General features: G+C 44.9%; 2 protein-coding genes across 2 annotated transcripts in view; one reads left to right on the top strand and one right to left on the bottom strand.

Moving 5' to 3' along the window:
- grid2ipa (glutamate receptor, ionotropic, delta 2 (Grid2) interacting protein, a) overlaps positions 1-20,718 on the top strand; it is a gene marked incomplete at both ends in the record, with an annotated part of 140,979 nt that extends 120,261 nt beyond the window's left edge. The window contains 10 exons of the mRNA XM_080775228.1: positions 488-719; positions 2,883-2,970; positions 10,061-10,153; positions 11,127-11,323; positions 14,364-14,519; positions 14,941-15,027; positions 16,117-16,246; positions 17,651-17,769; positions 18,480-18,644; positions 20,638-20,718. Coding sequence (XP_080631354.1) covers positions 488-719; positions 2,883-2,970; positions 10,061-10,153; positions 11,127-11,323; positions 14,364-14,519; positions 14,941-15,027; positions 16,117-16,246; positions 17,651-17,769; positions 18,480-18,644; positions 20,638-20,718 — 1,348 coding nt within the window. The remainder of the gene's footprint in view (positions 1-487; positions 720-2,882; positions 2,971-10,060; positions 10,154-11,126; positions 11,324-14,363; positions 14,520-14,940; positions 15,028-16,116; positions 16,247-17,650; positions 17,770-18,479; positions 18,645-20,637) is intronic.
- Positions 4,223-6,028, bottom strand: LOC308324383 (NAD-dependent protein deacetylase sirtuin-1-like; the record flags this gene model as incomplete). Its single annotated transcript, XM_080776427.1, has 1 exon — positions 4,223-6,028. One exon carries the CDS (start codon positions 6,026-6,028, stop codon positions 4,223-4,225), a length of 1,806 nt encoding a protein of 601 aa, XP_080632553.1.
- Positions 20,719-21,259: the final 541 nt, after the last annotated feature.

Raw genomic sequence — 21,259 nt, 5'->3', positions numbered from 1 at the left:
ATGGAGCTGAGTGATTACGTCACCATGACTCAGCCATAACCATATAAGGAGTCCCCAAAGCAGCTATACGTCCAAAACCCAAATATGTACGAGCTGCGTTCGCTTCCCGCGTTTGCGCGTCTTACTGGTAGTATGATGATGATGATGATATGATGATGATGATGATGATGATATGATGATGATGATGATGATATGATGATTATGATTATCATTATCACTTCATTCCTCGTTTGGTTTGATTGTTCTCGGCCTATTGTCTTCAATTAGCCTGTCACATCTTGTAAAACAAGGAAGGAAAAAAAGTTTTGTTCTCTTCTCTGCTTCTGCTGTTTTTTTTGTTTTTTTGTAACTAATGAAAAAGGGTAGGCATAATAAGCTTTGGCTTCAGCCTATACACCTTTTCGGTGCTAAACCTGACCTTATATAAGACAACCGTCTTTAAAAATGTAAAAATGTAAGTACCGAAATATAAACTATTCATTCACAGGCAGCCTCGCGTGGCGCACGGCCAGCCGCAGTCCCTCCCGCACTCCCTGTCCGACCCCTGTGAGCACAACGACGACAACAAGGAGCCCCCTCCGCCTCCTCCGCTGCCCCCGCCGTGCTCCCCGCCGCCCCTGCCCCGGGCCTCCCTCCCCAGGATGGACTCCAACCACATGAGCGTGAAGAGGCTTCGCTGGGAGCAGGTGGAGAACTCCGAGGGCACCATCTGGGGACAGGTGAGCGTGTATAGAGCGAGGGATAAAGGGGCACTTTGTTTGCGCCCATTTTGCACCCAATTCCTGTTTTTAATGAAGTTGGCATGAAGTAAACATTCACACTTGTGTGAAGTGAGGGGCACCTGGTTTGTTTAAAGTGCTCTAAACAAACATTAAAACTCCATATAGACTTGACAATAGGCTGTACTATGAAAGTGCTCTAACCCATTTAGACCTGAGGCCGATTCTCCAAAATGTCTTCTAAAGTAAACCATGACAGTTTTCTGAAAAGCCCATGTTTTCTATGTCACTGTTTCTCAAACCTTTTCATGTCAAGGAGCCCCAGAATGAGCTGTATGCAGGCCTATTTGGTTGCGGACCCCCATCTGAAAATATATTGTTCCGAGGACCACCCAGAAGCAAAGATTTTAGTTAAAAACGTTCGCTCTGATCACGATTAAAAAAGAATGCAGAGCTACGTGCAGCTATGAGCTTGTAGATCTGCTATTTCTTTATAGCTAAAGTTTAACATAATGCTTAAATCACCAAAAGGGGTTCTGAATGGACTAAACAAACATAATTTATGATGTCATTTCAAAAGCCAGACATTGGAGAGGAGTGGCTCCTCAGAGGTGAATGTTAGTTCCTGCAAGTCAGCTGGGCCCACTCCACCTGATGTCAATTACCTTATTAAGAAGGCTCTTAAAAATCACCAATGTCTACCCTTGTCCCTCTTCCGCTATGTCCTCCAGCAATTGAGAGGGTCCAGATCTGCCTGGGGCAGACTGCAAAGGCAGATTTATTTTCACTTCAACAGTGATGGGCAGTGCACATCACTGTTGAACTGAAAAAAATCTTGTGCACCACTTCAATATGAGACAGGCAAATCATTTAAATCTCCCAACTTCCCGTACTGGTCTGTGTCAGTTCTCCATCAGATACAGGTGGGGCCCAGCTATGGAACACCTATACAGCAATCTCATCAAATTCAATAATTTCAAAAGTAATTATATTTCTTTGTATCATCTCTTCTTTTCTCTAACCATGTACTGAAGATAACCAAGTATTCTAATAAGCCCCTTGGGCTTTTTTGCCTCAGCCTAGCACTTTACCCTTCTTATGTTCTATTATGTTCACTGTATTGTTTTTATACTGTGCTGAATAAATAAATACAACGAAAACAAATACTAATACTAAAAGATGAGGTCCGGCTGTGCAAGGCTACAAGTGCACTGTGACTTTAGTTTAGAACCTAATTATGTAACTTTAGAAGATAATATGTGTATGAACAGCATCTAACAGCGTTTGTATTTGCAGTCACGATACAAGTTACTATTTACCTAATAATGCAGGTGAAAACAAATGCATAATGAATTGAAGAAATACCAAAGAAACCCCCTCCCAAAAAAACACCTCACTTCAACCAACCCCCCCTCTCTCTTCCTGACCACTTGGTACAGCCTTACAAGGTATTTGACCGTCTGATTGGCATCAGCTGGTTGGGGCCGGTCTGATTGGAACATAGAATAATAAAAGGATAGAGGCCGAACCAGAGCGACAGCCCCCCCTTGATCAAGGGACAACAGGTGCGCAGCCAGCCACACCCAGCTCTGAGTCCAGTTCTAGTTTGACTCAGGCCAGGTGTGACTGCTTAAATCAGTCATCCTCCAGCTCACACAATATTATATGCACAGATATTGTCTGTGATGTTCGATATTGTATACTATTGCGATATAGCATAAGTGTTCTATAAAAATATGAATATCGGATCGGGAGAAATCGGTATCGGCAGACACTACAAAAGTAAATGACCTGCATCAAAAGGAGCCAAAAAAACGTGATTGGGACATCCCTAGCTGTAGTGCATGGTAGTCCAGGAGTAACTTTACATTCACCTCCGTGATGCTACAGCGGCATTATATATTATTATTATTAAAACTATTATTATCTATAAAACAAGATGTGGGTGTAAACATTAGTGAAATGCCCCTTTAACAAAACGTAAACACGGTTCTATGAATTCTGTATGACCGCTAGAGGTATATGCCAAGCTAAACGCACTGTCTCTAGTGGTCAGGAGGAAGGCTTATAGGTAACAGAAGCATGAAAATAACTTTTAAACACTTGCAGTATACCAATGTATAAACATGAGTTAGTATACACCGCAGTTTTCTTTTCTTCCAGCTGGGTGAGAATTCCGACTATGACAAACTGAACGACATGGTGAAATACCTGGATTTGGAGCTGCACTTTGGGACACAGAAGAGTGCCGGTGAGTAGATGTGGATGTTCACATTTCCATATGAACGTACAGAGTCTGGACAACTCACAATCGCTTAATCACCCCCCCCCCCAACTGTTTTTGTTTCTGTAATGCATGCATATCTTGTGCGGAGTACATTGAATGCTTTGATCAGCCGCTGTCAAAACTAGGCCGATTGAAAGCCCGAACGCATGTCCCTCGGGTTATCAAACTCGTGGTACCCGTTCAGGGTCAGCGTCATTATCCCGACGGCGCATTATACTAATCCCGTCGCTAACCTCAACTGCACGCAAAGCGTGTGGGTGGCTGTGGCTCAGGAGGTAGAGCAGGTCGTCCAATGATCCCTGGGTCGGCGGTTCGAATCCCGGCTCCTCCTGTCCACATGTCGAAGTGTCCTTGGGCAAGTGACACTGAACCCTACATTGCCTCCAATGAGTAGGTCGGTGTGAGCTCGCCACCATTGGTGTGTGAATGTGAGAAGTGAGGACGCTGGCGTCGACTGTTTTCCGCTTCACCTCCCAATGTATGAATGAATGAACCATTAATGTAAAGCGTTTTGAGCACTTGGAAATGCGCTATAAAAATGCAATTCATTATCATTAAAGCCACGTTGTCGGACTAATGTGCCGTCGGAATTAGGAGCGGATCCCGTATGAGAGTACCCATTGTTCCCGTTGTCAGAGTACTAGTGAAGTTATCTCGTGTGATATTGTGCCCCCTTTGTTTCTTCGCTCTCCTCTTCCTCCGTGCCGTCAGCGCTGCTGTCACGGTTCAGGACAGGTAGGTGTTGGACCCAGGCGCAGACAAAGGCAGAGGACAGGCAGGTCGAATACAAGGGGGTTTTATTAACCAAAATCAGGAACAAACAAAACACTAGGAACATGGAAAAGCATGAGGGGCAAAAAACCACTGACTTCCAATTTACGAACGAACAAGGAACTGAACACACAAGGGCAAACTTAAGACATGGGATAACTAGACACAGGTGAACACCACTGACAATCAACACTGGGATAGGCTGGGGAACTAAGGGGACACAGGTGGAAACATGGGCAATCACAGGACTAGTGAGACAAGACAGGAACAGAACTACAGGGGCAGACAGGAAGGCACAAAACATGACTACAAAATAAAGGTTCACAATGCAAGGCAAAACTGCAACTAAGAAACGAGGAAAATACAAAACATCATCACAGGAACACAACAGAAGGTAAAACAATAACAAAAACCAAGAACAGGGTACACAAGAAAACATAACCCGTCACAGAACGTGACAGCTGCAGCACGAGACCTCACTCTCACTTCCACATGAGAAGCTTGACGTCTCATCTTCAGAGTCGGAGGATACTTGGGCCCCATGGAAGATGTAGCGATTTGGTGCCTGGAACAGGTACTGACATGTCTCAAGTCGTGTGCTTATTGGAATTCTGCTGGTTTGATCGACCCGGCATCGTCTACCGGAGTTTCGGTCTTTTATGACCTCTGCAACTTCTCTTCGTTCCGAAGACGCAGTTCTCTCTTGCGGAGAATTTGGAGAAGGCTGTGGGGGTGGTACATCGTCAGTCTTTGTGACATTGTGACCGTCTGTCTCATCTGATGGCTTGACTGAGCCTGTATTACATGGACTATTCTCCTCCTGCACGTGTTTGCTGGAACGCTGCTCTGTGGGAGCTGGTAATCGTTGTTTTCTTTCTGTTACTTCATTGAGACTTAAGGCATTGTCGCACAGCTGCTCAAATTCCCCAGCCAGTCGGCGACAAAGCTCTTTAACGATGACGTCACAGTCCCCTAGTAGCTCCACGTCGAAGTTGAGGTGAGGTAGCTGTTCTCGATTTATCAGTATCTGAGGCACATCGTGAGGAATGAACTCTGGGATGAGAGCAACCGGTTGGACTCTAAGCGACGAGCCGATTACTATTAAAAGGTCCACCTCATCCTTATCCTGCTCCATGGCTCTGTGGAACATTTCTGGAAGATCCTCTCCGAAAAAGACAATGTCAGGCTTCATGATTGCCAAGGGGGTGTCGGGGGGACATTGCGGACAGCGGGGAACGACCCGGTTAAAGATGTCTTCCCTTATAGCCTCACAATCCACTTTGTGTTTGCAGACGAGACATCCTGCAGTCGCAAATGACCCGTGACACTGGATGATCCTCTGGACACCGGCCGCCTGTTCCAAAGTATCAATGTTCTGCGTGTAGTTGCGTAAAAGTTTCCGCTGCTTATCCAGCATAGATATGAACTTGTGACAGGGTGACGGCCGGAACTGCCCCGGGTAAATCTCCTTTGCAAATTTGAAGAAGGGTCTCGGGTTTCTCCTGAAGAACTCGACGTCAAACATTGCATGTGGGTCTGGAAGATCCGGGAAGTCTACAGCGAGCCTTGCATAAATACCATCCCTGGAACGGAAGTCGGGTATTCCACATGAAACGGACACCCCGGCACCGGTCAGAACGAGGATCTTTTTGCTTTGGCGGAGCAGTCTGACCACATCCTCCAGGGTGTTAATGTCCTCGCGCTTCTTTCTTCTCGGAGGTTCTGACATACGAACGATGATCTGCCACAACGTCACGTCATCTAGATCCGGTGGGAATGCGGTGTCCGGAAGCAGGTCTTTCAGGATGGTCCTCGGGTCGGTCTCTCTCGCGGTGTGCCGCTGGATGAAACTGTAGAAAGCTGAGCCCGCATGCGAAGACCTGTCGTCTTCCTCGTTGGCGTTTTCCTCACCGTGCCCGAGAACGTCTGGAGCCCATCCCTTTGTTCCATGAAGAGCGCTGTTCCCATGCGTTTCCACAGCTCTGCTGTGAGGCTGTGGAGTCTGTTCGACTACCACCGCCAACACCGGATCAACCTCCTCCTTCTCCGCCACCTCTTGCTGCCCGTAATTAAGCAAAGACCCCTGGCGGCCCGGGGTGGCTTCTGGTTTGTTTGAGACCTGTCCCTTCTCTGTGCTTTTCAGTCCAAAATCTACCACCACGACGGTTGAGGACCTTTTCAGCGCGGGTTCATCCTTATTCGAGACGCTTGAGCAGGCCCTGCCTGGTGTAGTGCTCTTCAAATCCGCCATCTATCTAGTGTACTTCCAGTGCAGTATTCATAATCATAGAACCAGGTACTATGGTAATATGACATCATACTGGTGACATCAGGGATCTTCCACGTATTAACTGTATGGGGATATATGGATTTATATGGATTCATCAATGGATTCATCAATACACTGTGCCCCGTGACCCCACCAGACGACTGGAAGGGTACCCCCTCCTCCTTGTGCCCCGCGACCCCACCAGACGACTGGAAGGGTACCCCCTCCTCCCTGTGCCGGGCGGTGAGGTGTGGCAGCCTCATCACGGCCCAGATGAAGCCAAAGCTCAGCAGGAGGAAGGCCAGCTTCTTGGTCGACGGCTTCCACGGGCGGCGGCGGGCTGCCATGGCTGTACGTCGACCGGGAAGGAGCGAAAAGGGGGAGGGCGCCATTGGTGACCCGTTGGGAGTTTAGCCTCTATTGGATTCGCGTCTCTCTCTCTCTCTCTCTCTGTGGGTAGTTTTGCTAAAATGAGTCCCCGAAAACAAACGGAACACTACTGGTTCGGACGGTCGCGACGGGGTTCACACGTAATCACTCTGTAAATCATAAAACCGCAAGTTTCTGCCTCTAGGACTTGTGACGTGTTCCCCCGGGCGATGGGATTATAACAGAACCGTTACGTAGCTTACTACACGGTCACCTTGGATACCATGTAGTAGGGTGAAGTCCTAGTCAAGGTGTGTGACGTCACAGAGTGGCCACGTGAAGTCTTATCCAAGGTTAGAACTTAAACCAGGATTCTTCGACTTCGAAATAGATGTGGTAGAACCATATATGGATAGATCTATCTGGTTTAGTCATCGTGACAAGCATAGTCGGAGAATATATAACAAGGGTCGGCTTCAGGGAGAAGGCAGAAGTCGAAGCATCCCGGTTTACGTTCTAACCGGACACCACTGTGGTGGGTTCCATCTAACCCAAGTAATCAGCAATACAGCCTTGAGCTAGAAGTCCTGTGTCTGACGTCACAGAGTGGCCACGTGAAGTCCTATCCAAGTTGCTTCACAGAACACAAACGTACGAAGTGCAACGGTACAGAGTATTGCGTTAACGGCCTAGATTGTTTTTGCTTCCGTCTGTTGTTGGCACGCAATGGATGGCCGTACGGCCACAGTGGCCACAGGTAGGGGAGGTAATCCGAAAGGAGGAGGAGGAGGAGGAGGAGGAGGAGGGAGTGGAAGTGGGAGTGGGGTAAAGGATTCAGGTGGAGGCCGTGCAAGCAGAGGAGCCGGAGGCCACCATTGTGGCCGCGGAAGAAGGGAGCATCACCGCGGGAGCGAGCGCCGAGGCATGGGAGAAGGAAACGACGCGGTGCTAGAGGATGATGATGATGATGATGATGATGCTGGGACTGAGACCGGGGCGTTCTCCAGGAGGAAGCTGCAGTCCAACTGGGAGCGATACGCAGAGTGGGAGCGAGAGGACGCGGCTGACGCCGACGACGGCAACGCCCCCACGCGGAGAGGAACGGACTACCATGTGCTGCTGCAGTCGGCGGGGGATTCCCTTGCCCAGTTCCGCTTCGCGGAGGAGAAGGACTGGGAAATGGTGGACTCCTTCGCGGCGGCGGCGGTTGCGTGCGTGGACCTTCCGGCGCTGGCGGCGTCCCTCCAGAAGATTCCTCTCCACCAGAGACTGAACCTGGAGGCCGAGCTGGTACCGGCGTCGACGCCGGCGGAGCTGCCCGCTTTGACCGCGACACCGAAACCGGACGTGGCGTTCAATAAGGCCGCCGCGTTCGCTCCACTCGCCTCGGCCTTCGGAGGAATCGTCGGCGCGAGCCGGGGGGTTTCCTGGGCTGCGGGCCCTGCAGCGGCGAGCCCTCGTCCCCCTCGGCGTTCTCGTAAAGCGGCCGAGGCACCCGCCGCGGACGATGCGGAGCTGGACCAGCTGCTCGGTTTACAGAAGCCCACCACGTCGGCCTCCTCGGGGGCTCGGCCCGTCGACGTCGTGCACGGAGAGACGACTCCTGCTCGGGATCGGGTCGACGCGGGAACGCGTGCACTTCCGTTATCCCACATTTGGCAACGTGCAGAGCTTGAAGAAGGGGAGGATCAGGCACTTCCAGGGAAGATGGAGGAGCTGTCTCTAGATTCCACCCCGGTCAAACATGAGGTGACTGAGGATGACCTGGAGGACTGGCTGGACAGCGTGATCTCATGACCCTCAGCATCGCAGTTATAATTCACAGAGAGGAGAATAAAAACACTTGTTGTCCATCGCTGGCCCTGTATTTTGTTTGAATGACTTCTCCTCCTAGGTTCGTTAAGTGAATGAACACAGAGTTGCGACTGGAGGATCGGAACTTTCTAAAACAACTCCCTGTGTCCTATTGGGAGGAAGAAGGGGGGGCGAAAGACATTACTTTCCTCGACTGAAATTTCCTGGTCTGTGCTTTGTCCTGTTTGTATCTCTTTGAACGAGCAGTGGGCCAGTCATGTCCTGGGGGTCCTATTGAGGATTAAAACGGCAGGAGCATGTATGCAATAGTGCAAAGGAATCAGTTAAAGGGACACTTCACCCTTTTTGCTAAAAGTATATATAAAAAATATATGTTAATGACATGTAGGAGCTTTAGAACACTTTCCTGGGGGTCTAATATGTGGTTTTAGATATTTTAGATTGTAGAAGTGAGCCCAGTGTCTCTGATGTCATGGACACTGGGATCACTTCCTTCCTGGACTACATGTGGTCTCAGTAAGACTCCCCTATCCACAAGGAGGAGCAGTGCACCAAAGTATTATGGGAATTGTAGTCCAGGAAGGAAGTGAGCCCAGTGTCCATGACATCAGAGACACTGGGCTCACTGCTACAATCTAAAATATCTAAAACCACATATTACACACATAAAGACCCCCAGGAAAGTGTTCTAAAGCTTCTAAACGTCATTAACGTCATTTTTTGCAAAAAAGGTGAAGTGTCCCTTTAAGTGCATACTGTGAGGACTAACTCAACCCTAAAGTGACACAGTTGGCTAATTCAACACAATCTGCTGCCTGCGCAGAATGACTGACTGGTGAACTTAAACATTCATGAAAGTATATGCTCCACATCTACAGAAACCTCCCCCAGATGTTATCATTTAATGGAGCTATAGAGAGAGCTGTCTTTTTTTTTTCTTCCCCCCAGTTTAAAATTGCACCGTTAATAATTTACCTCTTCGTTGTAATATCTACACTAGTATCTCTCAGCTGATGCAGTCAGTATGTCTCGATTCTTCCTCGCAATTCTCAACCTGCCCTCATTCTTTTAAATAGTTAATATCGTATAGCTACAAGCTCACAACGAGTTGCGAGGTTTTTTTTTAATCAAATCATTGGAGTTCATGTCACTGCACCCTCCAAAGGGAGAGTGAATGAATGAATGAATGAATGAATGAATGAATGAATGAATGAATGGATGAATGAATGAATGAATGAATGAATGAATGAATGAATGAATGAATGAATGAATGAATGAATGAATCATGCATGCATGCATGCATGGATGGATGGATGGATGGATGGATCGGTTCATTCAGAAGCGGGATGTCCTTTTGGCCTGGTCATGTGCTCTATATCCTGAGCGCACCTTTACAGTGCTTTTGTTCTGTTCCTTTCATCTCTATTCTCTCTTTCCGTGTTCTGATATTCTATTCTATAACTCTTCTATAACTCTTCCTGCCCAACTCACATCAGAGCTGCCCCCACCCTCGAAATGTTCAAAAGCACACTCAAAACCCACCTTTTCAAACTGGCTTTCCCTACATAACCCCCCCCCCCCCACACACACACACACACACACACACACACCCTTCTTGTTTGTCCCTCTTTTGTTTTTGATTTCTAGTTTTTAACCTTTTAAACCTTTTTAAATAGTTTTCTAATAAATATGTCTGTACCTCTTTCTGTAAAGCGACTTTGGGTACCCAGAAAAGCGCTATATAAATCGTATATATTATTATTATTAATCTGTGTGTCATGAACGATGTGACAATAACTAACATACATAATTCTGATTGTTGATTTCTAGTGCCTTTCCCCGAGCCGTCGCCTCAGCCTGCAGACACCTTCAAGAAGAAAGACGTCGTTGAGATTCTGTCCCATAAGAAGGCACACAATGCCTGTGAGTGGAAATTACATTCCTATTTTAATCTACGGGTAGGAATCAAACAACTGTTTCTTTTATCTCGCTTGGTGTACCACGATGTTAACGTCTGTTGACATTTAACACGTGATATTAATAGTACGCGCTTTTAATAGGAGAGAGAGAAAGGTGGGCTTGCTCATTACTTGATCAAAGGAGAATGACAGGATCAGAGGCAGTGATATCTAAAGGGTGTTGGGTGGGGGAGGTGGCTGTGCGTCGTTAAAGATGTCCATTCATATTTGATAACAGCCAGTTTCTGGAGAAAATTGAATTAATTTGGCCGCAAAAGCCTTGAAACTACATATGGAAGCAATGTCGCTGCTAATATACGTCACGCCCCTGCTGTCGACACATTGCGTTCCTGAGGTTCATCGTTGACGTAAGCTCAGCTGGCGGTGACTCGACTCGTACCAACGATGAAACATTAAATATCAATAAAAAAAATAAAAATAAAACTTAATTATGTTTTGCGACGGGCAGCTGCAGCCACCCGTCTACCCGGAAATGTAGTCTCTGGGTTGTTTGACTCATTTCTAGCGCTTATTGTGTTACTCGTTGGGTCCAGTATATTTGTACATTTCCACCTTCAGTCGATGCTTCATATCCATATGAGTGAAAAGGCCGGGATGATCGGTTTATTTTTCAAACACAGTACTTATATGAAGAGATCTAAAATCCTATGGGGATAATAAAAAGTACACGAACCTGCGGACTGGCGCCGTCTACCGACAGTGACGTCAGGACTTCGGCGCTCGATTTGGCTGACTTGCAAATGGCAGATTCTGATTGGCTTAGTATAGTGCTCACACTTCCAAGCTGTGAATGAAAGGATATTTGTGGAGAATTCCCGTCAAACCAAAATGGGAAAAAAAAAAAAATGTGTGAGAGATCTTCCTTATTGAACTGGTGCTTGTTTGACCCCTGACCTCTGACCCCTGACCCCTGACAGCCATCCTCATAGCCCACCTGAAGCTGTCGCCGGCGGAGCTGCGCCGGGTCCTGCTGACCGTGGCCACGGACCGGCTGGAACCGGCTCACATCAAGCAGCTGCTCAACTACGCCCCCGACGCCGAGGAGGTGAAGCGCTACGACCAGTACCGAGACGACCCCGGCAAGCTCAGCGAGCCCGACCAGTTCGTCCTGCAGGTATTATAACTGGACTCTGGACCATTTTTTTCTTCTTTAAAGGTATTGATGAATATTTCCTACCAACAACTTAAGACGACGATGCACGCAGATGAAAGTTTCGAAGTCCATTTTATTGTAGAGTGTAGAATACAGCAGAGATCACAGCCATGGAGCAGGAGCTCCATGCATGCACCCAGCCAGCCTCACGGCTTGTGGGGAACTAACACACAGATAGACATTTTCAGTAAGCTCTTATACAGGAACATCAAAGACAACAGATGTAAAGGTGGACTCAGGTTCCCCACCCCCCTGAAGTCTAAAGTGGTCCACACATGTCCAAATAAGGTAGTGGTCAACAGGTGGGACAACAGGAGCACAGTAGGTGCTTGCTATCCACAGCTGCTATCAGCGAGCCAGATCTTTAGGGTCTATACTAAAAATCCCTCCTGCCCAATGCCCATGGATCCTGTATAAACATGTTTGTTCTCTCATTTAAACAGAGACAACTTAAAACTGTTATTGAATTGTAGTTCCATATACATCAGTATATTCAGTGATTTCACTTAATTCAAATATCACTTATTTTTTTGTTTTGTTGTGATAATCCTCTCTACTATAGAGTGTTCTGACCATATAAGGAGTTTCTCCCTGTCCCCAGCTAACCCCTGGGGGTCGTTTCTGGCTCTCTATCTTGATTGGATGAAAGGATTAGGTCCCAGCCAAAAATGAAACCTAAGGTTTTTTGAGTGAAATCACTGAATATACCTTTAAGTAAGTAAGTAAAAGTATCAATACTGCAATGTAGAATTAATAGCCGTTACATGTAAAAAGTCCGGAATTCTCAACCCATTTAGACGATTATTAAAAAAAATGGAAAAACCTATGTTTCTGTGTCATGTCAAGGACATCCCAAGAATGTATGTGTTTGGCCTCTGACCCCCATCTGAAAATATGTCGTTCCAGGGACCTGCCCAGAAGCAAAGATTTGAGTTAAAAAATGTTTGCTCTGAAGAGAAGACACAATTTCACGATTTTTCTGAAATAGCAGACCTACAAGTTCATAGCGTGGCACTCGGTGCCGCGCTATGAGCTTGTAGATCTCCTGTTTTTCAATAGCTAAAGTATAACATAATGCTTAAAACACCAAAAGGGGTTCCCGCTAGGGCTGCGAATCTTTAGGTGTCCCACGATTCGATTCGATTCCGATTCTTGGGGTGACGATTCGAAAACGATCTTTTCGATTTTTCCGATTCTCGATTCAAAAAAGATTTTTTTCGATTCTAAAGCAGTTTATTTTATTTTATTAAAAACAATTAAATAGAATTTTAGCATGATCTACTGATTCTACTCCAGTCTTCTGGCATGAAAGCAGAGTACATTTAGTAAAAAGCTTGTATAATTGTAAAGGTTTTATCAACTGAATGATTTAAACACACAAAGGTTAAATCCAAGAGTAAGAACATGTCTCATGTATTTAGCTTGCACAAATTTGAACCAGTACAAAAGTTACAAAATCTCTTCTCACTCAATACCAGAACAATACATTAGTATTAAAACAGGTGTAAAATAAATACAATTGGCAGGCTTAGCTTAGCTGGTAGTAAATGCACTATGCAGAAACCCAGGCCATAATGCATTGCATGCACAGGTACATTTGTGAAAAAAGAAAAATTAAAAAAATCGATTTTTGGAAAATGAGAATCGATTCTGAATCGGACAGCATTAGAATCGCGATTCTAACTCGAATCGATTTTTTTTGACAGGCCTAGAACTTCCCGCCCAGAATGGGTTAACACAGAAACAGGACGACAGTCAAACACACAGAATTCAACACAGAAACAGGTGACAGTCAAACACATAGAATTCAACACAGAAACAGGTGACAGTCAAACACATAGAATTCAACACAGAAACAGGTGACAGTCAAACACAGAATTCAACACAGAAACAGGTGACAGTCAAACACATAGAATTCAACACAGAAACAGGTGACAGTCAAACACATAGAATTCAACACAGAAACAGGTGACAGTCAAGCACAGAAATATTTATAACAATATTGAGCTCCTCTTCATCCGACCTCTCCTCAGACACATCCTCCTCTTCAACAAAACAACTGGAAAGCATTACCGGCAGTCAGTGAAAAGTACTGAAGTATTATTGACTGTATTAATGGTATCAAAATGTAAAAGTATAATATTTGCCTATGAGATGTATACGGTGATATAAATAGGTTTTCAATGTAATGGGGTCCAGGGACCAATAAGGTCTTTTAGATGGGTCCCAGGGATATTTTGAGTCCCACTTCAATGACAATGTACAGTACTGAGTACAGTATTGCATCCCAGGCCCCCCAGAGGGTATAAGTCCACTCAGGGGTCGCTGTTTTTCCCATTGTTTGCCGGTGGGATTCTCAGATTGCCCGGAGGGTGACATGATCGCATCCTTTCTCAATGTAGTGAGTCTAAGGATGCAGGATTATGCAGGATATTTGCATCACTGGGATCTAGTGTAAATTGAAAAATTGCAAACGCTCCACTTGTGAGCTCCACGTGAGAGAGTTCTCCATTCAGATGTTGTCCGACTCCCAGAGTACCAGATGTTAACGTGTGAGAGTTCTCCATGCAGATGTTGTCCGTCTATGAGGTGACAGTACTTCATTAGACACCCTAGAGTCGTTTTTATGTGCAATGGTGTATCCAATTTTTATTTAGGGTTACTTCCTGGAGGCTGAACCCTTGACAAACGGGCCAATAAAATAAACAGTAATATAGTGACCTCACACTGTCAGCCCCTCCCCCTTTATGATACAACTACAGCTGTGGGTGTGGCTTCAGTTCAGGTGGATCACCGCCCATCGCCACCCACCAGGCAAACCAGGCATACTTAATGAACTGGTGGGGGTGTCCACATAAAAGCATGATTTTAACAAATACTGTACACTTTTTGGGGAAAAGTTCTTCCTCCTAATATTATAATAATACCTGGTCATCATGTTTTAGGGTTGAAAAAAAATCGTGGCACTCCGTCTTTAACATGTGAGAGTTCTGTCCTGCAGATGTTGTCCGTGCCAGAGTACAAGATGCGCCTGCAGAGCCTCCACTTCAAGTGTTCCCTGCAGGAGAAGATTGAGGAGATGAGAGGAGGTTATGAGTGCATCTACAACGCCTCCATGGAGCTGAAGACCAGCAAGAAGCTGGCCAAGATTCTAGAGGTGCGGCCGTATACAAATTTAAATGTCATTACATACTGTACCTCGAGTACGGTCTGTCCTTCCAACTCAGGCATGAAGGAAGCATGAGTTCAAGTCCGTTGCTCTCCCCTTGGTTGGTGGAGGGTGTGTAGAGCCCAGGATCACATTAGATGATTGACACAGGGGTGAAAAATGGGTTACAAAATCGTGGGATAAAAGATTGGCTATTTTCAAATTGGCCGAAATGTATATAGGACTTGAAGTGGTTAATGCATGTTTTTGTATAAGTAAGTAATTAACGTTTTCCAAAAAACAGAGTAAAAGTATAGTATTTGCCTCTAAGATGTACTGGAGTATAAGTAAAAGTATTATTGGAAATTGGAAATAGTAAAGTACAAATATGGCAAGAGTTATAATGGTGTTGCTTCTTGTGTTGTAACAGTTTGTGTTGGCGATGGGGAACTACCTGAACACCGGTCAGCCTAAATCTAACAAGACTACTGGCTTCAAAATCAACTTCCTTACTGAGGTATGACGTGTTATTGTTAGATATTTACAAAATATAAAAGAAACTGTATACTTATTAATTATTAATCCTGGTCTCTAAACTGCCTCGATCCCCTGGCCAGCTTGGGGGGCCTGATGGAGGGGAAAGGAACTGGTTGGAACTGGTTGGAACATGGGATAACGTGTTCCTTCCACGCGCTACGTGACGTCCAACCAGTCGGGTGAAAAGAAGCAGCTTGGACTCCTCATGCATTGAAGGGAGGCATGAGGTCAGTCCGCTGCTCTCCCCAGGTTGGCGGAGGGAGTGTAGAGCCCAGGATTACATTAGATAATTCACACTGGGTTACAAAATCATGGGATAAAAAAAAAAGCACATGGGTTGTAAAAAAAAAAAAAAAGCTGTGATATAATATAATATAATATATAATATAGACGTTTATTTAAATTGTGATATTGCCATCAAAATGACTGTATTCAGTCTGATCAGAAGCAGAGATATAAAACACATCCCCGCCGGACATAAAAATCAATGACCAGAGGGGAATATCAAAAGCAGAGCCATGTGGACTTTCATCCAATTCCCTCCAGATAACCCAACCCGGCATTTCCAGTAAAAGCTTACTTAAAGGGATTGTGACATTAAAAAAAAGGTTTTGGAATTGTTCTTATTTATTTTTTTAGGTTTTCTAATCTCAATTGCACCCAAAAAACATGAACTTTTAACATTCAGTAGATTTTCTGTTATCTGGGGTTTTCAGGCTCAAACAGGTGCTCTGATTTGCCGGCAGTTTGTGATGTAAGAGCCTGCAAATCCCATATATGTCACTGTGTTGCCTGTTTTCATTGTAGCTCAAAAGGCTTCCAAACCCCAAAGAAAACTTCAGACCACAAAAAATCCACTGAATGTTCAAAGTTCAGGTTTTTTGGGTGTAATTGAGGTCATAAAACCTAAAAGAAAAACAAAAATAAATGAAAATGAATGTCATAAAACCTTTAACTCATAGCGCTCAACCGAGCCCCTAAAAAATAGCTGATCTTCACGCTGATGGCGTTGTTCCGGCACGCTATACAAATTGAGCTCAAACGGTCCTGTTGCCTCTTCCTCCCCCAGCTCAGCACGACCAAGACGGTGGACGGGAAGTCGACCTTTCTGCACATTCTGATCAAGTCGTTGTGTCAACACTTTCCTGACGTTCTGGACTTCTCCAAAGACCTGACCACGGTTCCCCTCGCAGCCAAAGGTAGATCTTTAGTTTACAGGATTTTATACGATAGAGCAGTGTGGGGTTTTCAGCCATTATTTATTTGGCATTTGAGCCACGGACCACCATTTGACGAGATTTTTGCCTCTCAGACCCGAGACGAAAGAATATTTTGTTGTCGGTTAATCATTTTGTCCACAATTCCATGCTGTGTTGAAACGTTGAAAAAAATATATATATTTTGTAAATTAAGAAATGCAGATGTTTAACAATAATGCAAGTTAAAGGTCTAATAAGGGTCCATTTGGTTACCAACTCTCCATCATTTAGCTGGGGACCACCTGGAACACTCCTGCAATAAGGAAAGTCTGACGAAATGTACACCTCCTACGTACCTGGTTCCCGTTTTTCCCCCCCATTCTGAATTCCCATAGACTTGTTTTTATATCGTGTCAAATAAGAACTGTGTTCCAAAAATAAACAAATGATTCCCGCAGTTTGACACAATGAAAGTATATGAAGAATCAGCTGATGGAGAGAAAACTCTAATGTTACCATGCACTGCCAAATTATAGTTACATTTTACATTAGTTACAGCCAGAAATAGATTGTATCAAATATGAGTGACTGACTGTCATAAATGATACAGAGCCACGTACCTCCCTGACAATATTTGTCTGTTCTGTTTGTTTTTGGACCACAATGCTTAAAGAGTCCCCTCGATTCCCCTGGTTCACGGTAATTAGTCATTTCTCTATGGAGAATAACATGGGCTCATCTTAAAATCGTTTCATATAAAGCGTTGTGGTCCAAAAATAAACAAGCTGTCTCTGCGTTATTGTCAGGGAGGTGTCTTTTTTGTATCGTTTGCGACAGTCAGTCATTCATATAATGATTCAGTCTGTTTCCAGCGAAAATGTAACTAATTCAGTAGCAGTAACAATAGCGTTTTCTCTCCGTCAGTTCATTCTTCATATCCATATGAGTGAAGCGGCCTGGGTGATATGTTTATTTTTCAAACACAGTTGGGGACTACAATGCAAATAAAAAGTACATGACCCCGTGGATTTGCGCCCTCTACCGATATTGACGTTAGACTTCGGTGCGCTATATGAGACAATTTTAAGAAACCCAATGTTATTCTCCATAGAGAAAATATGTCCCCAAGTCACGGGACGAATAGTTGACATCTATTCTATTGTATTTTGTTTCCATATCGCTGAACTCCAAATGTGCTTCCTTAAAGATGACAAATGAATGCAATGTTCTTTACATGTTCTTACATGTTTGTGTTTGTCAATAAGCATTTTTAATAGTTATTTTTTATCTCTCCTGTTTCACTGACACACACACACACACACACACACACACACACACACACACACACACACACACACACACACACGCGCGCGTCACACGTCGCACACGTGTGTCTCTGTGTAGTGAACCAGAGGAGCATCACGTCAGAGCTGGACGACCTCCAGTCCACCATCCAGGACATCAGGGCAGTGTGTCAGAAGATGCCCTCCACCGCGGAGGACCGCTTCGCCGTCGTCATGAGTGTATCCTCCTTCCCAGAGAGAGAGAGAGAGTATCACACACAGCACTGAACAAGAGAGAGAGAGAGAGTATCACATACAGCACTGAACAAGAGAGAGAGAGAGAGAGAGTATCACACACAGCACTGAACAAGAGAGAGAGAGAGAGTATCACACACAGCACTGAACAAGAGAGAGAGAGAGAGTCACACACAGCACTAAACGAGAGAGAGAGAGAGAGAGAGAGAGAGAGAGAGAGAGAATGTAAATGCATTGTTTTATTTTGATTGTCTTGTTCCACTTCTGCTTTGGCAATGTAAACGTACGTTTTATCTCATGCCAATAAAGCTCCTTTGAATTGAATTGGAGAGAGAGAGAGAGAGGGGGGAGAGAGAGAGAGAGGGGGGGGGGATAGAGAGAGAGAGAGAGAGGGGGGAGAGAGAGAGAGAGAGAGAGAGAGAGAGAGAGAGAGAGAGAGAGGAGAGAGGTTCGATAAAACATTTTGTTTGATGCGGGGGAGGGGGGCACAACACAGCCGTCAAACTAAAATGTTTTGTCAAACCACGTGACTTCCATTGGAAAAGACACTTTGCATGCATGTTGCAACAGTGTGAGTGAGGCCTTATAGCCATTACATACGGCTGCAAGGTCGTCGCGGCTATAGGGCTAAAGTGCTACTATACGGCGTGTTTGTATAAGTGTTTTGTATATAGCGCCTTGACCGTGGCGTGCAGAACTTCCTGGAGACCAAGCACCCGGCGCTGCAGTCCCTGGAGTCGCTGCAGCAGAGGTCCGTGGACGAGTTCGCCAAGACGGCCACGTACTTCGGCGAGGACAGCAAGAGCACCAACAGCGAGGCCTTCTTTGGCATCTTCTCCGAGTTCATCTGCAAGTTTGAGGTGAGCCGTTTGTGTGTGCCAGGGGCGTGCACAGATAGACACTAGGGTGGTGCTAGAGCTCCCCCTGCCTTTCAAATGTGCCCCTTTCTTTTTTTTCCTTTTTTTTTTTTTACAGTGTACAGTACTGTACAGTATGTGGACCATGGTGACATTGATCAATTCTTGATAAAAAGCTTCTATTATTTAGGTCCCAGAAACTATAAATCTCACACTAAGCCTTAGTGACTAAGGCAACCGGCCGGTTCCACGCGCTGCACAAGGTGCCCTTTTTTTTCACTTGAGCACCTTCCCCTCTAAATGTCTGTGCACGCCACTGCGTTTGTGTCAGTCACACCACGGTGTGCCAGTGGTGGCAAAAGTACTCGCATGTTTCAATACTTGCAAACAAGTATAAAAGTCCGGAATTCAAAATGTACTTGAGGTACAAAAGTATTGTCATCAGAATGTACTTAAAGTGCCAAAAGTATTCATTATGCAGAATGTCTCATTTCAAGTTTTATAATAGATAATATATATAATTTATAATTTATAATATAATAGAATGGAATTAGAGAATAATCTTTTGAAAGTAGCCGATCAGCGAACTCACAATGCGTCAGCTTTTTTCAAATGGCCAAAATGTATTGGGCTGAAGTGGTTAATGTATGTTTTCGTAAATAAAAAATAAAAATCTACAAAAGTAACTAGTAACTAAAGTTTTGTAGTGGAGTAAAAGTACAATATTTGGATCCTGAGATGTAGTGGAGAAGAAGTAAAAGTATTGGAAGTTGGAATTACTCAAGTAAAGTACGGTAAGTACAGTACTTTAGCTCATTTAGACCTGCCATCGATTCTATAAATGTATTGTAAATCCTGTAAATTTCATGTCAAGGACCCCGAAAATATAATGCATTTTTCCCGCGGACCCCCATCTGAAAATATGTTGTTCCGCAAAGATATTTTTAAAACTCTAAGCAAAGATTAGAGTTAAAAACGTTTCGCTCTGAAATAATGTACCAAAAAGATTAGGTATATTCAAAGATTTGCGCCACACGTAGCTTGTAGATCTGCTATTTTTCAATAGCTAAAGTATGACGTACAGTAGTGCATAAAACACCAAAAAGGGGTTCGCGCGCCCAAAATGATTTAAGTAAAATGTACTTTATACTTTCCACCCCATGGTTATAGCTACGATGTGAAACTTTGAATGAATAAAGGTTTTACTTGAACCAATCTGTTTGGTAGAGTATGTTAACACACAGATGTTGTGCCCAAGACGTCCACAGACGTCCTGGGAAATCCCGCTATGTAGTGCCCAAGACGTCTGTGGATGTATTCGGAAAAAAATTAAAAAAATAATGTAAAAAGTGGGCACCCTGGGTTACTATTTTGAAAGTGCTGTGTGGGCGCACAATGTGTTAAAAAGGCTACTGTACTATTATCTAATGCAGTAGTTCCCAAACTGCCTATAGTATTGATTCAATTATTTCTTCACAGTTTGCAAACAGTACAGCAAGTATACAATAGCGCACGCAATGCTTAAAAAAAACAACCTTGACGGCTTGTTTCCATTGTGGTCTTAAATATGGTGCATTTATTTAGTGCTTATATCAAAGGCGCTTTACAATGATTGTGCATGACATTCATCCATTCACACACGTGTACACACTTGCACACACACACACACACACACACGCACGCACACACGCATCCATACACCTATGGCAGAGGAAACCGTGTGACGGTGCGAGGCACCAACATGCACATCACGAGCAACCTGGGAGGCATACTATCATTGGTTCGAAGGAGCATTGGTCCGAGGTGCGTTAAGGGTTGGGAGAGGGTTAAGGTTATAGTTTAGGTGTTCCTGCCCCGTGGGAGGTTAGGGTTAGGGTGAGGGTTTGAGGTATAGGTTGTCGTTCGGACCAATTGTGTATGTCGGACCAAACGCATGCATGCACCCGAGCAATTAGGCATTCTGAAGTGTTCCTGTCTTTATTTTATTTTTTTACAGAGAGCCCTCAGTGACCAGCAGGTGGCAGAACATCCTAAAAGTCCCATGGCTCCACGAATGGCCTCTCCCCTGGCCTGGTAACATGCATGCACACACACACACACACACGAATGGGCTGGCCTCTCTCCTGTCCTGGTAACACGCACGCACACACACACACACACACATACGCACACGCACACACTCGCAAACGTGCACACGCACACACACACACACACACACACACACACACACACACACACACACACACACGAATGGCCTCTTCCCTGGCCGGGTAACACACACTCGCTCGCACATGCACGCACGCACGGACACACCCACACACGCACATGTTTGAGCAAAATGATGTTTTTACGTGTTGATGTATTTTTATATTTAAAGTTTGAGTCAGAGCTGCAAAAGCTTTGGAATCAAACCGGTTTGTAAAACGTGCGTGCGTGCGTGCGTGTGTGCGTGCGTGCGTGCGTGCTTGCGTGCGTGCGTCTAAAACTACTGCTTTGGTCTCTTCAAAAGCAGTCTTTCTCAACCAGTGGTAATAATTGCAGGTGGTCCATGGGAAAATGTTTTAAAATATCTAAAAGTCTAAGAGTTTTTAGTTTTGTAAATATATAAACATTATGGT

The sequence above is a fragment of the Protomyctophum bolini genome, assembly GCF_963924005.1.
Source record: "Protomyctophum bolini genome assembly, chromosome: 11".
In the NCBI taxonomy this organism is placed as follows: domain Eukaryota; kingdom Metazoa; phylum Chordata; class Actinopteri; order Myctophiformes; family Myctophidae; genus Protomyctophum; species Protomyctophum bolini.
Note: the sequence above shows the minus strand (reverse complement) of the source record. Positions and strands in the feature narration are given on the sequence as shown.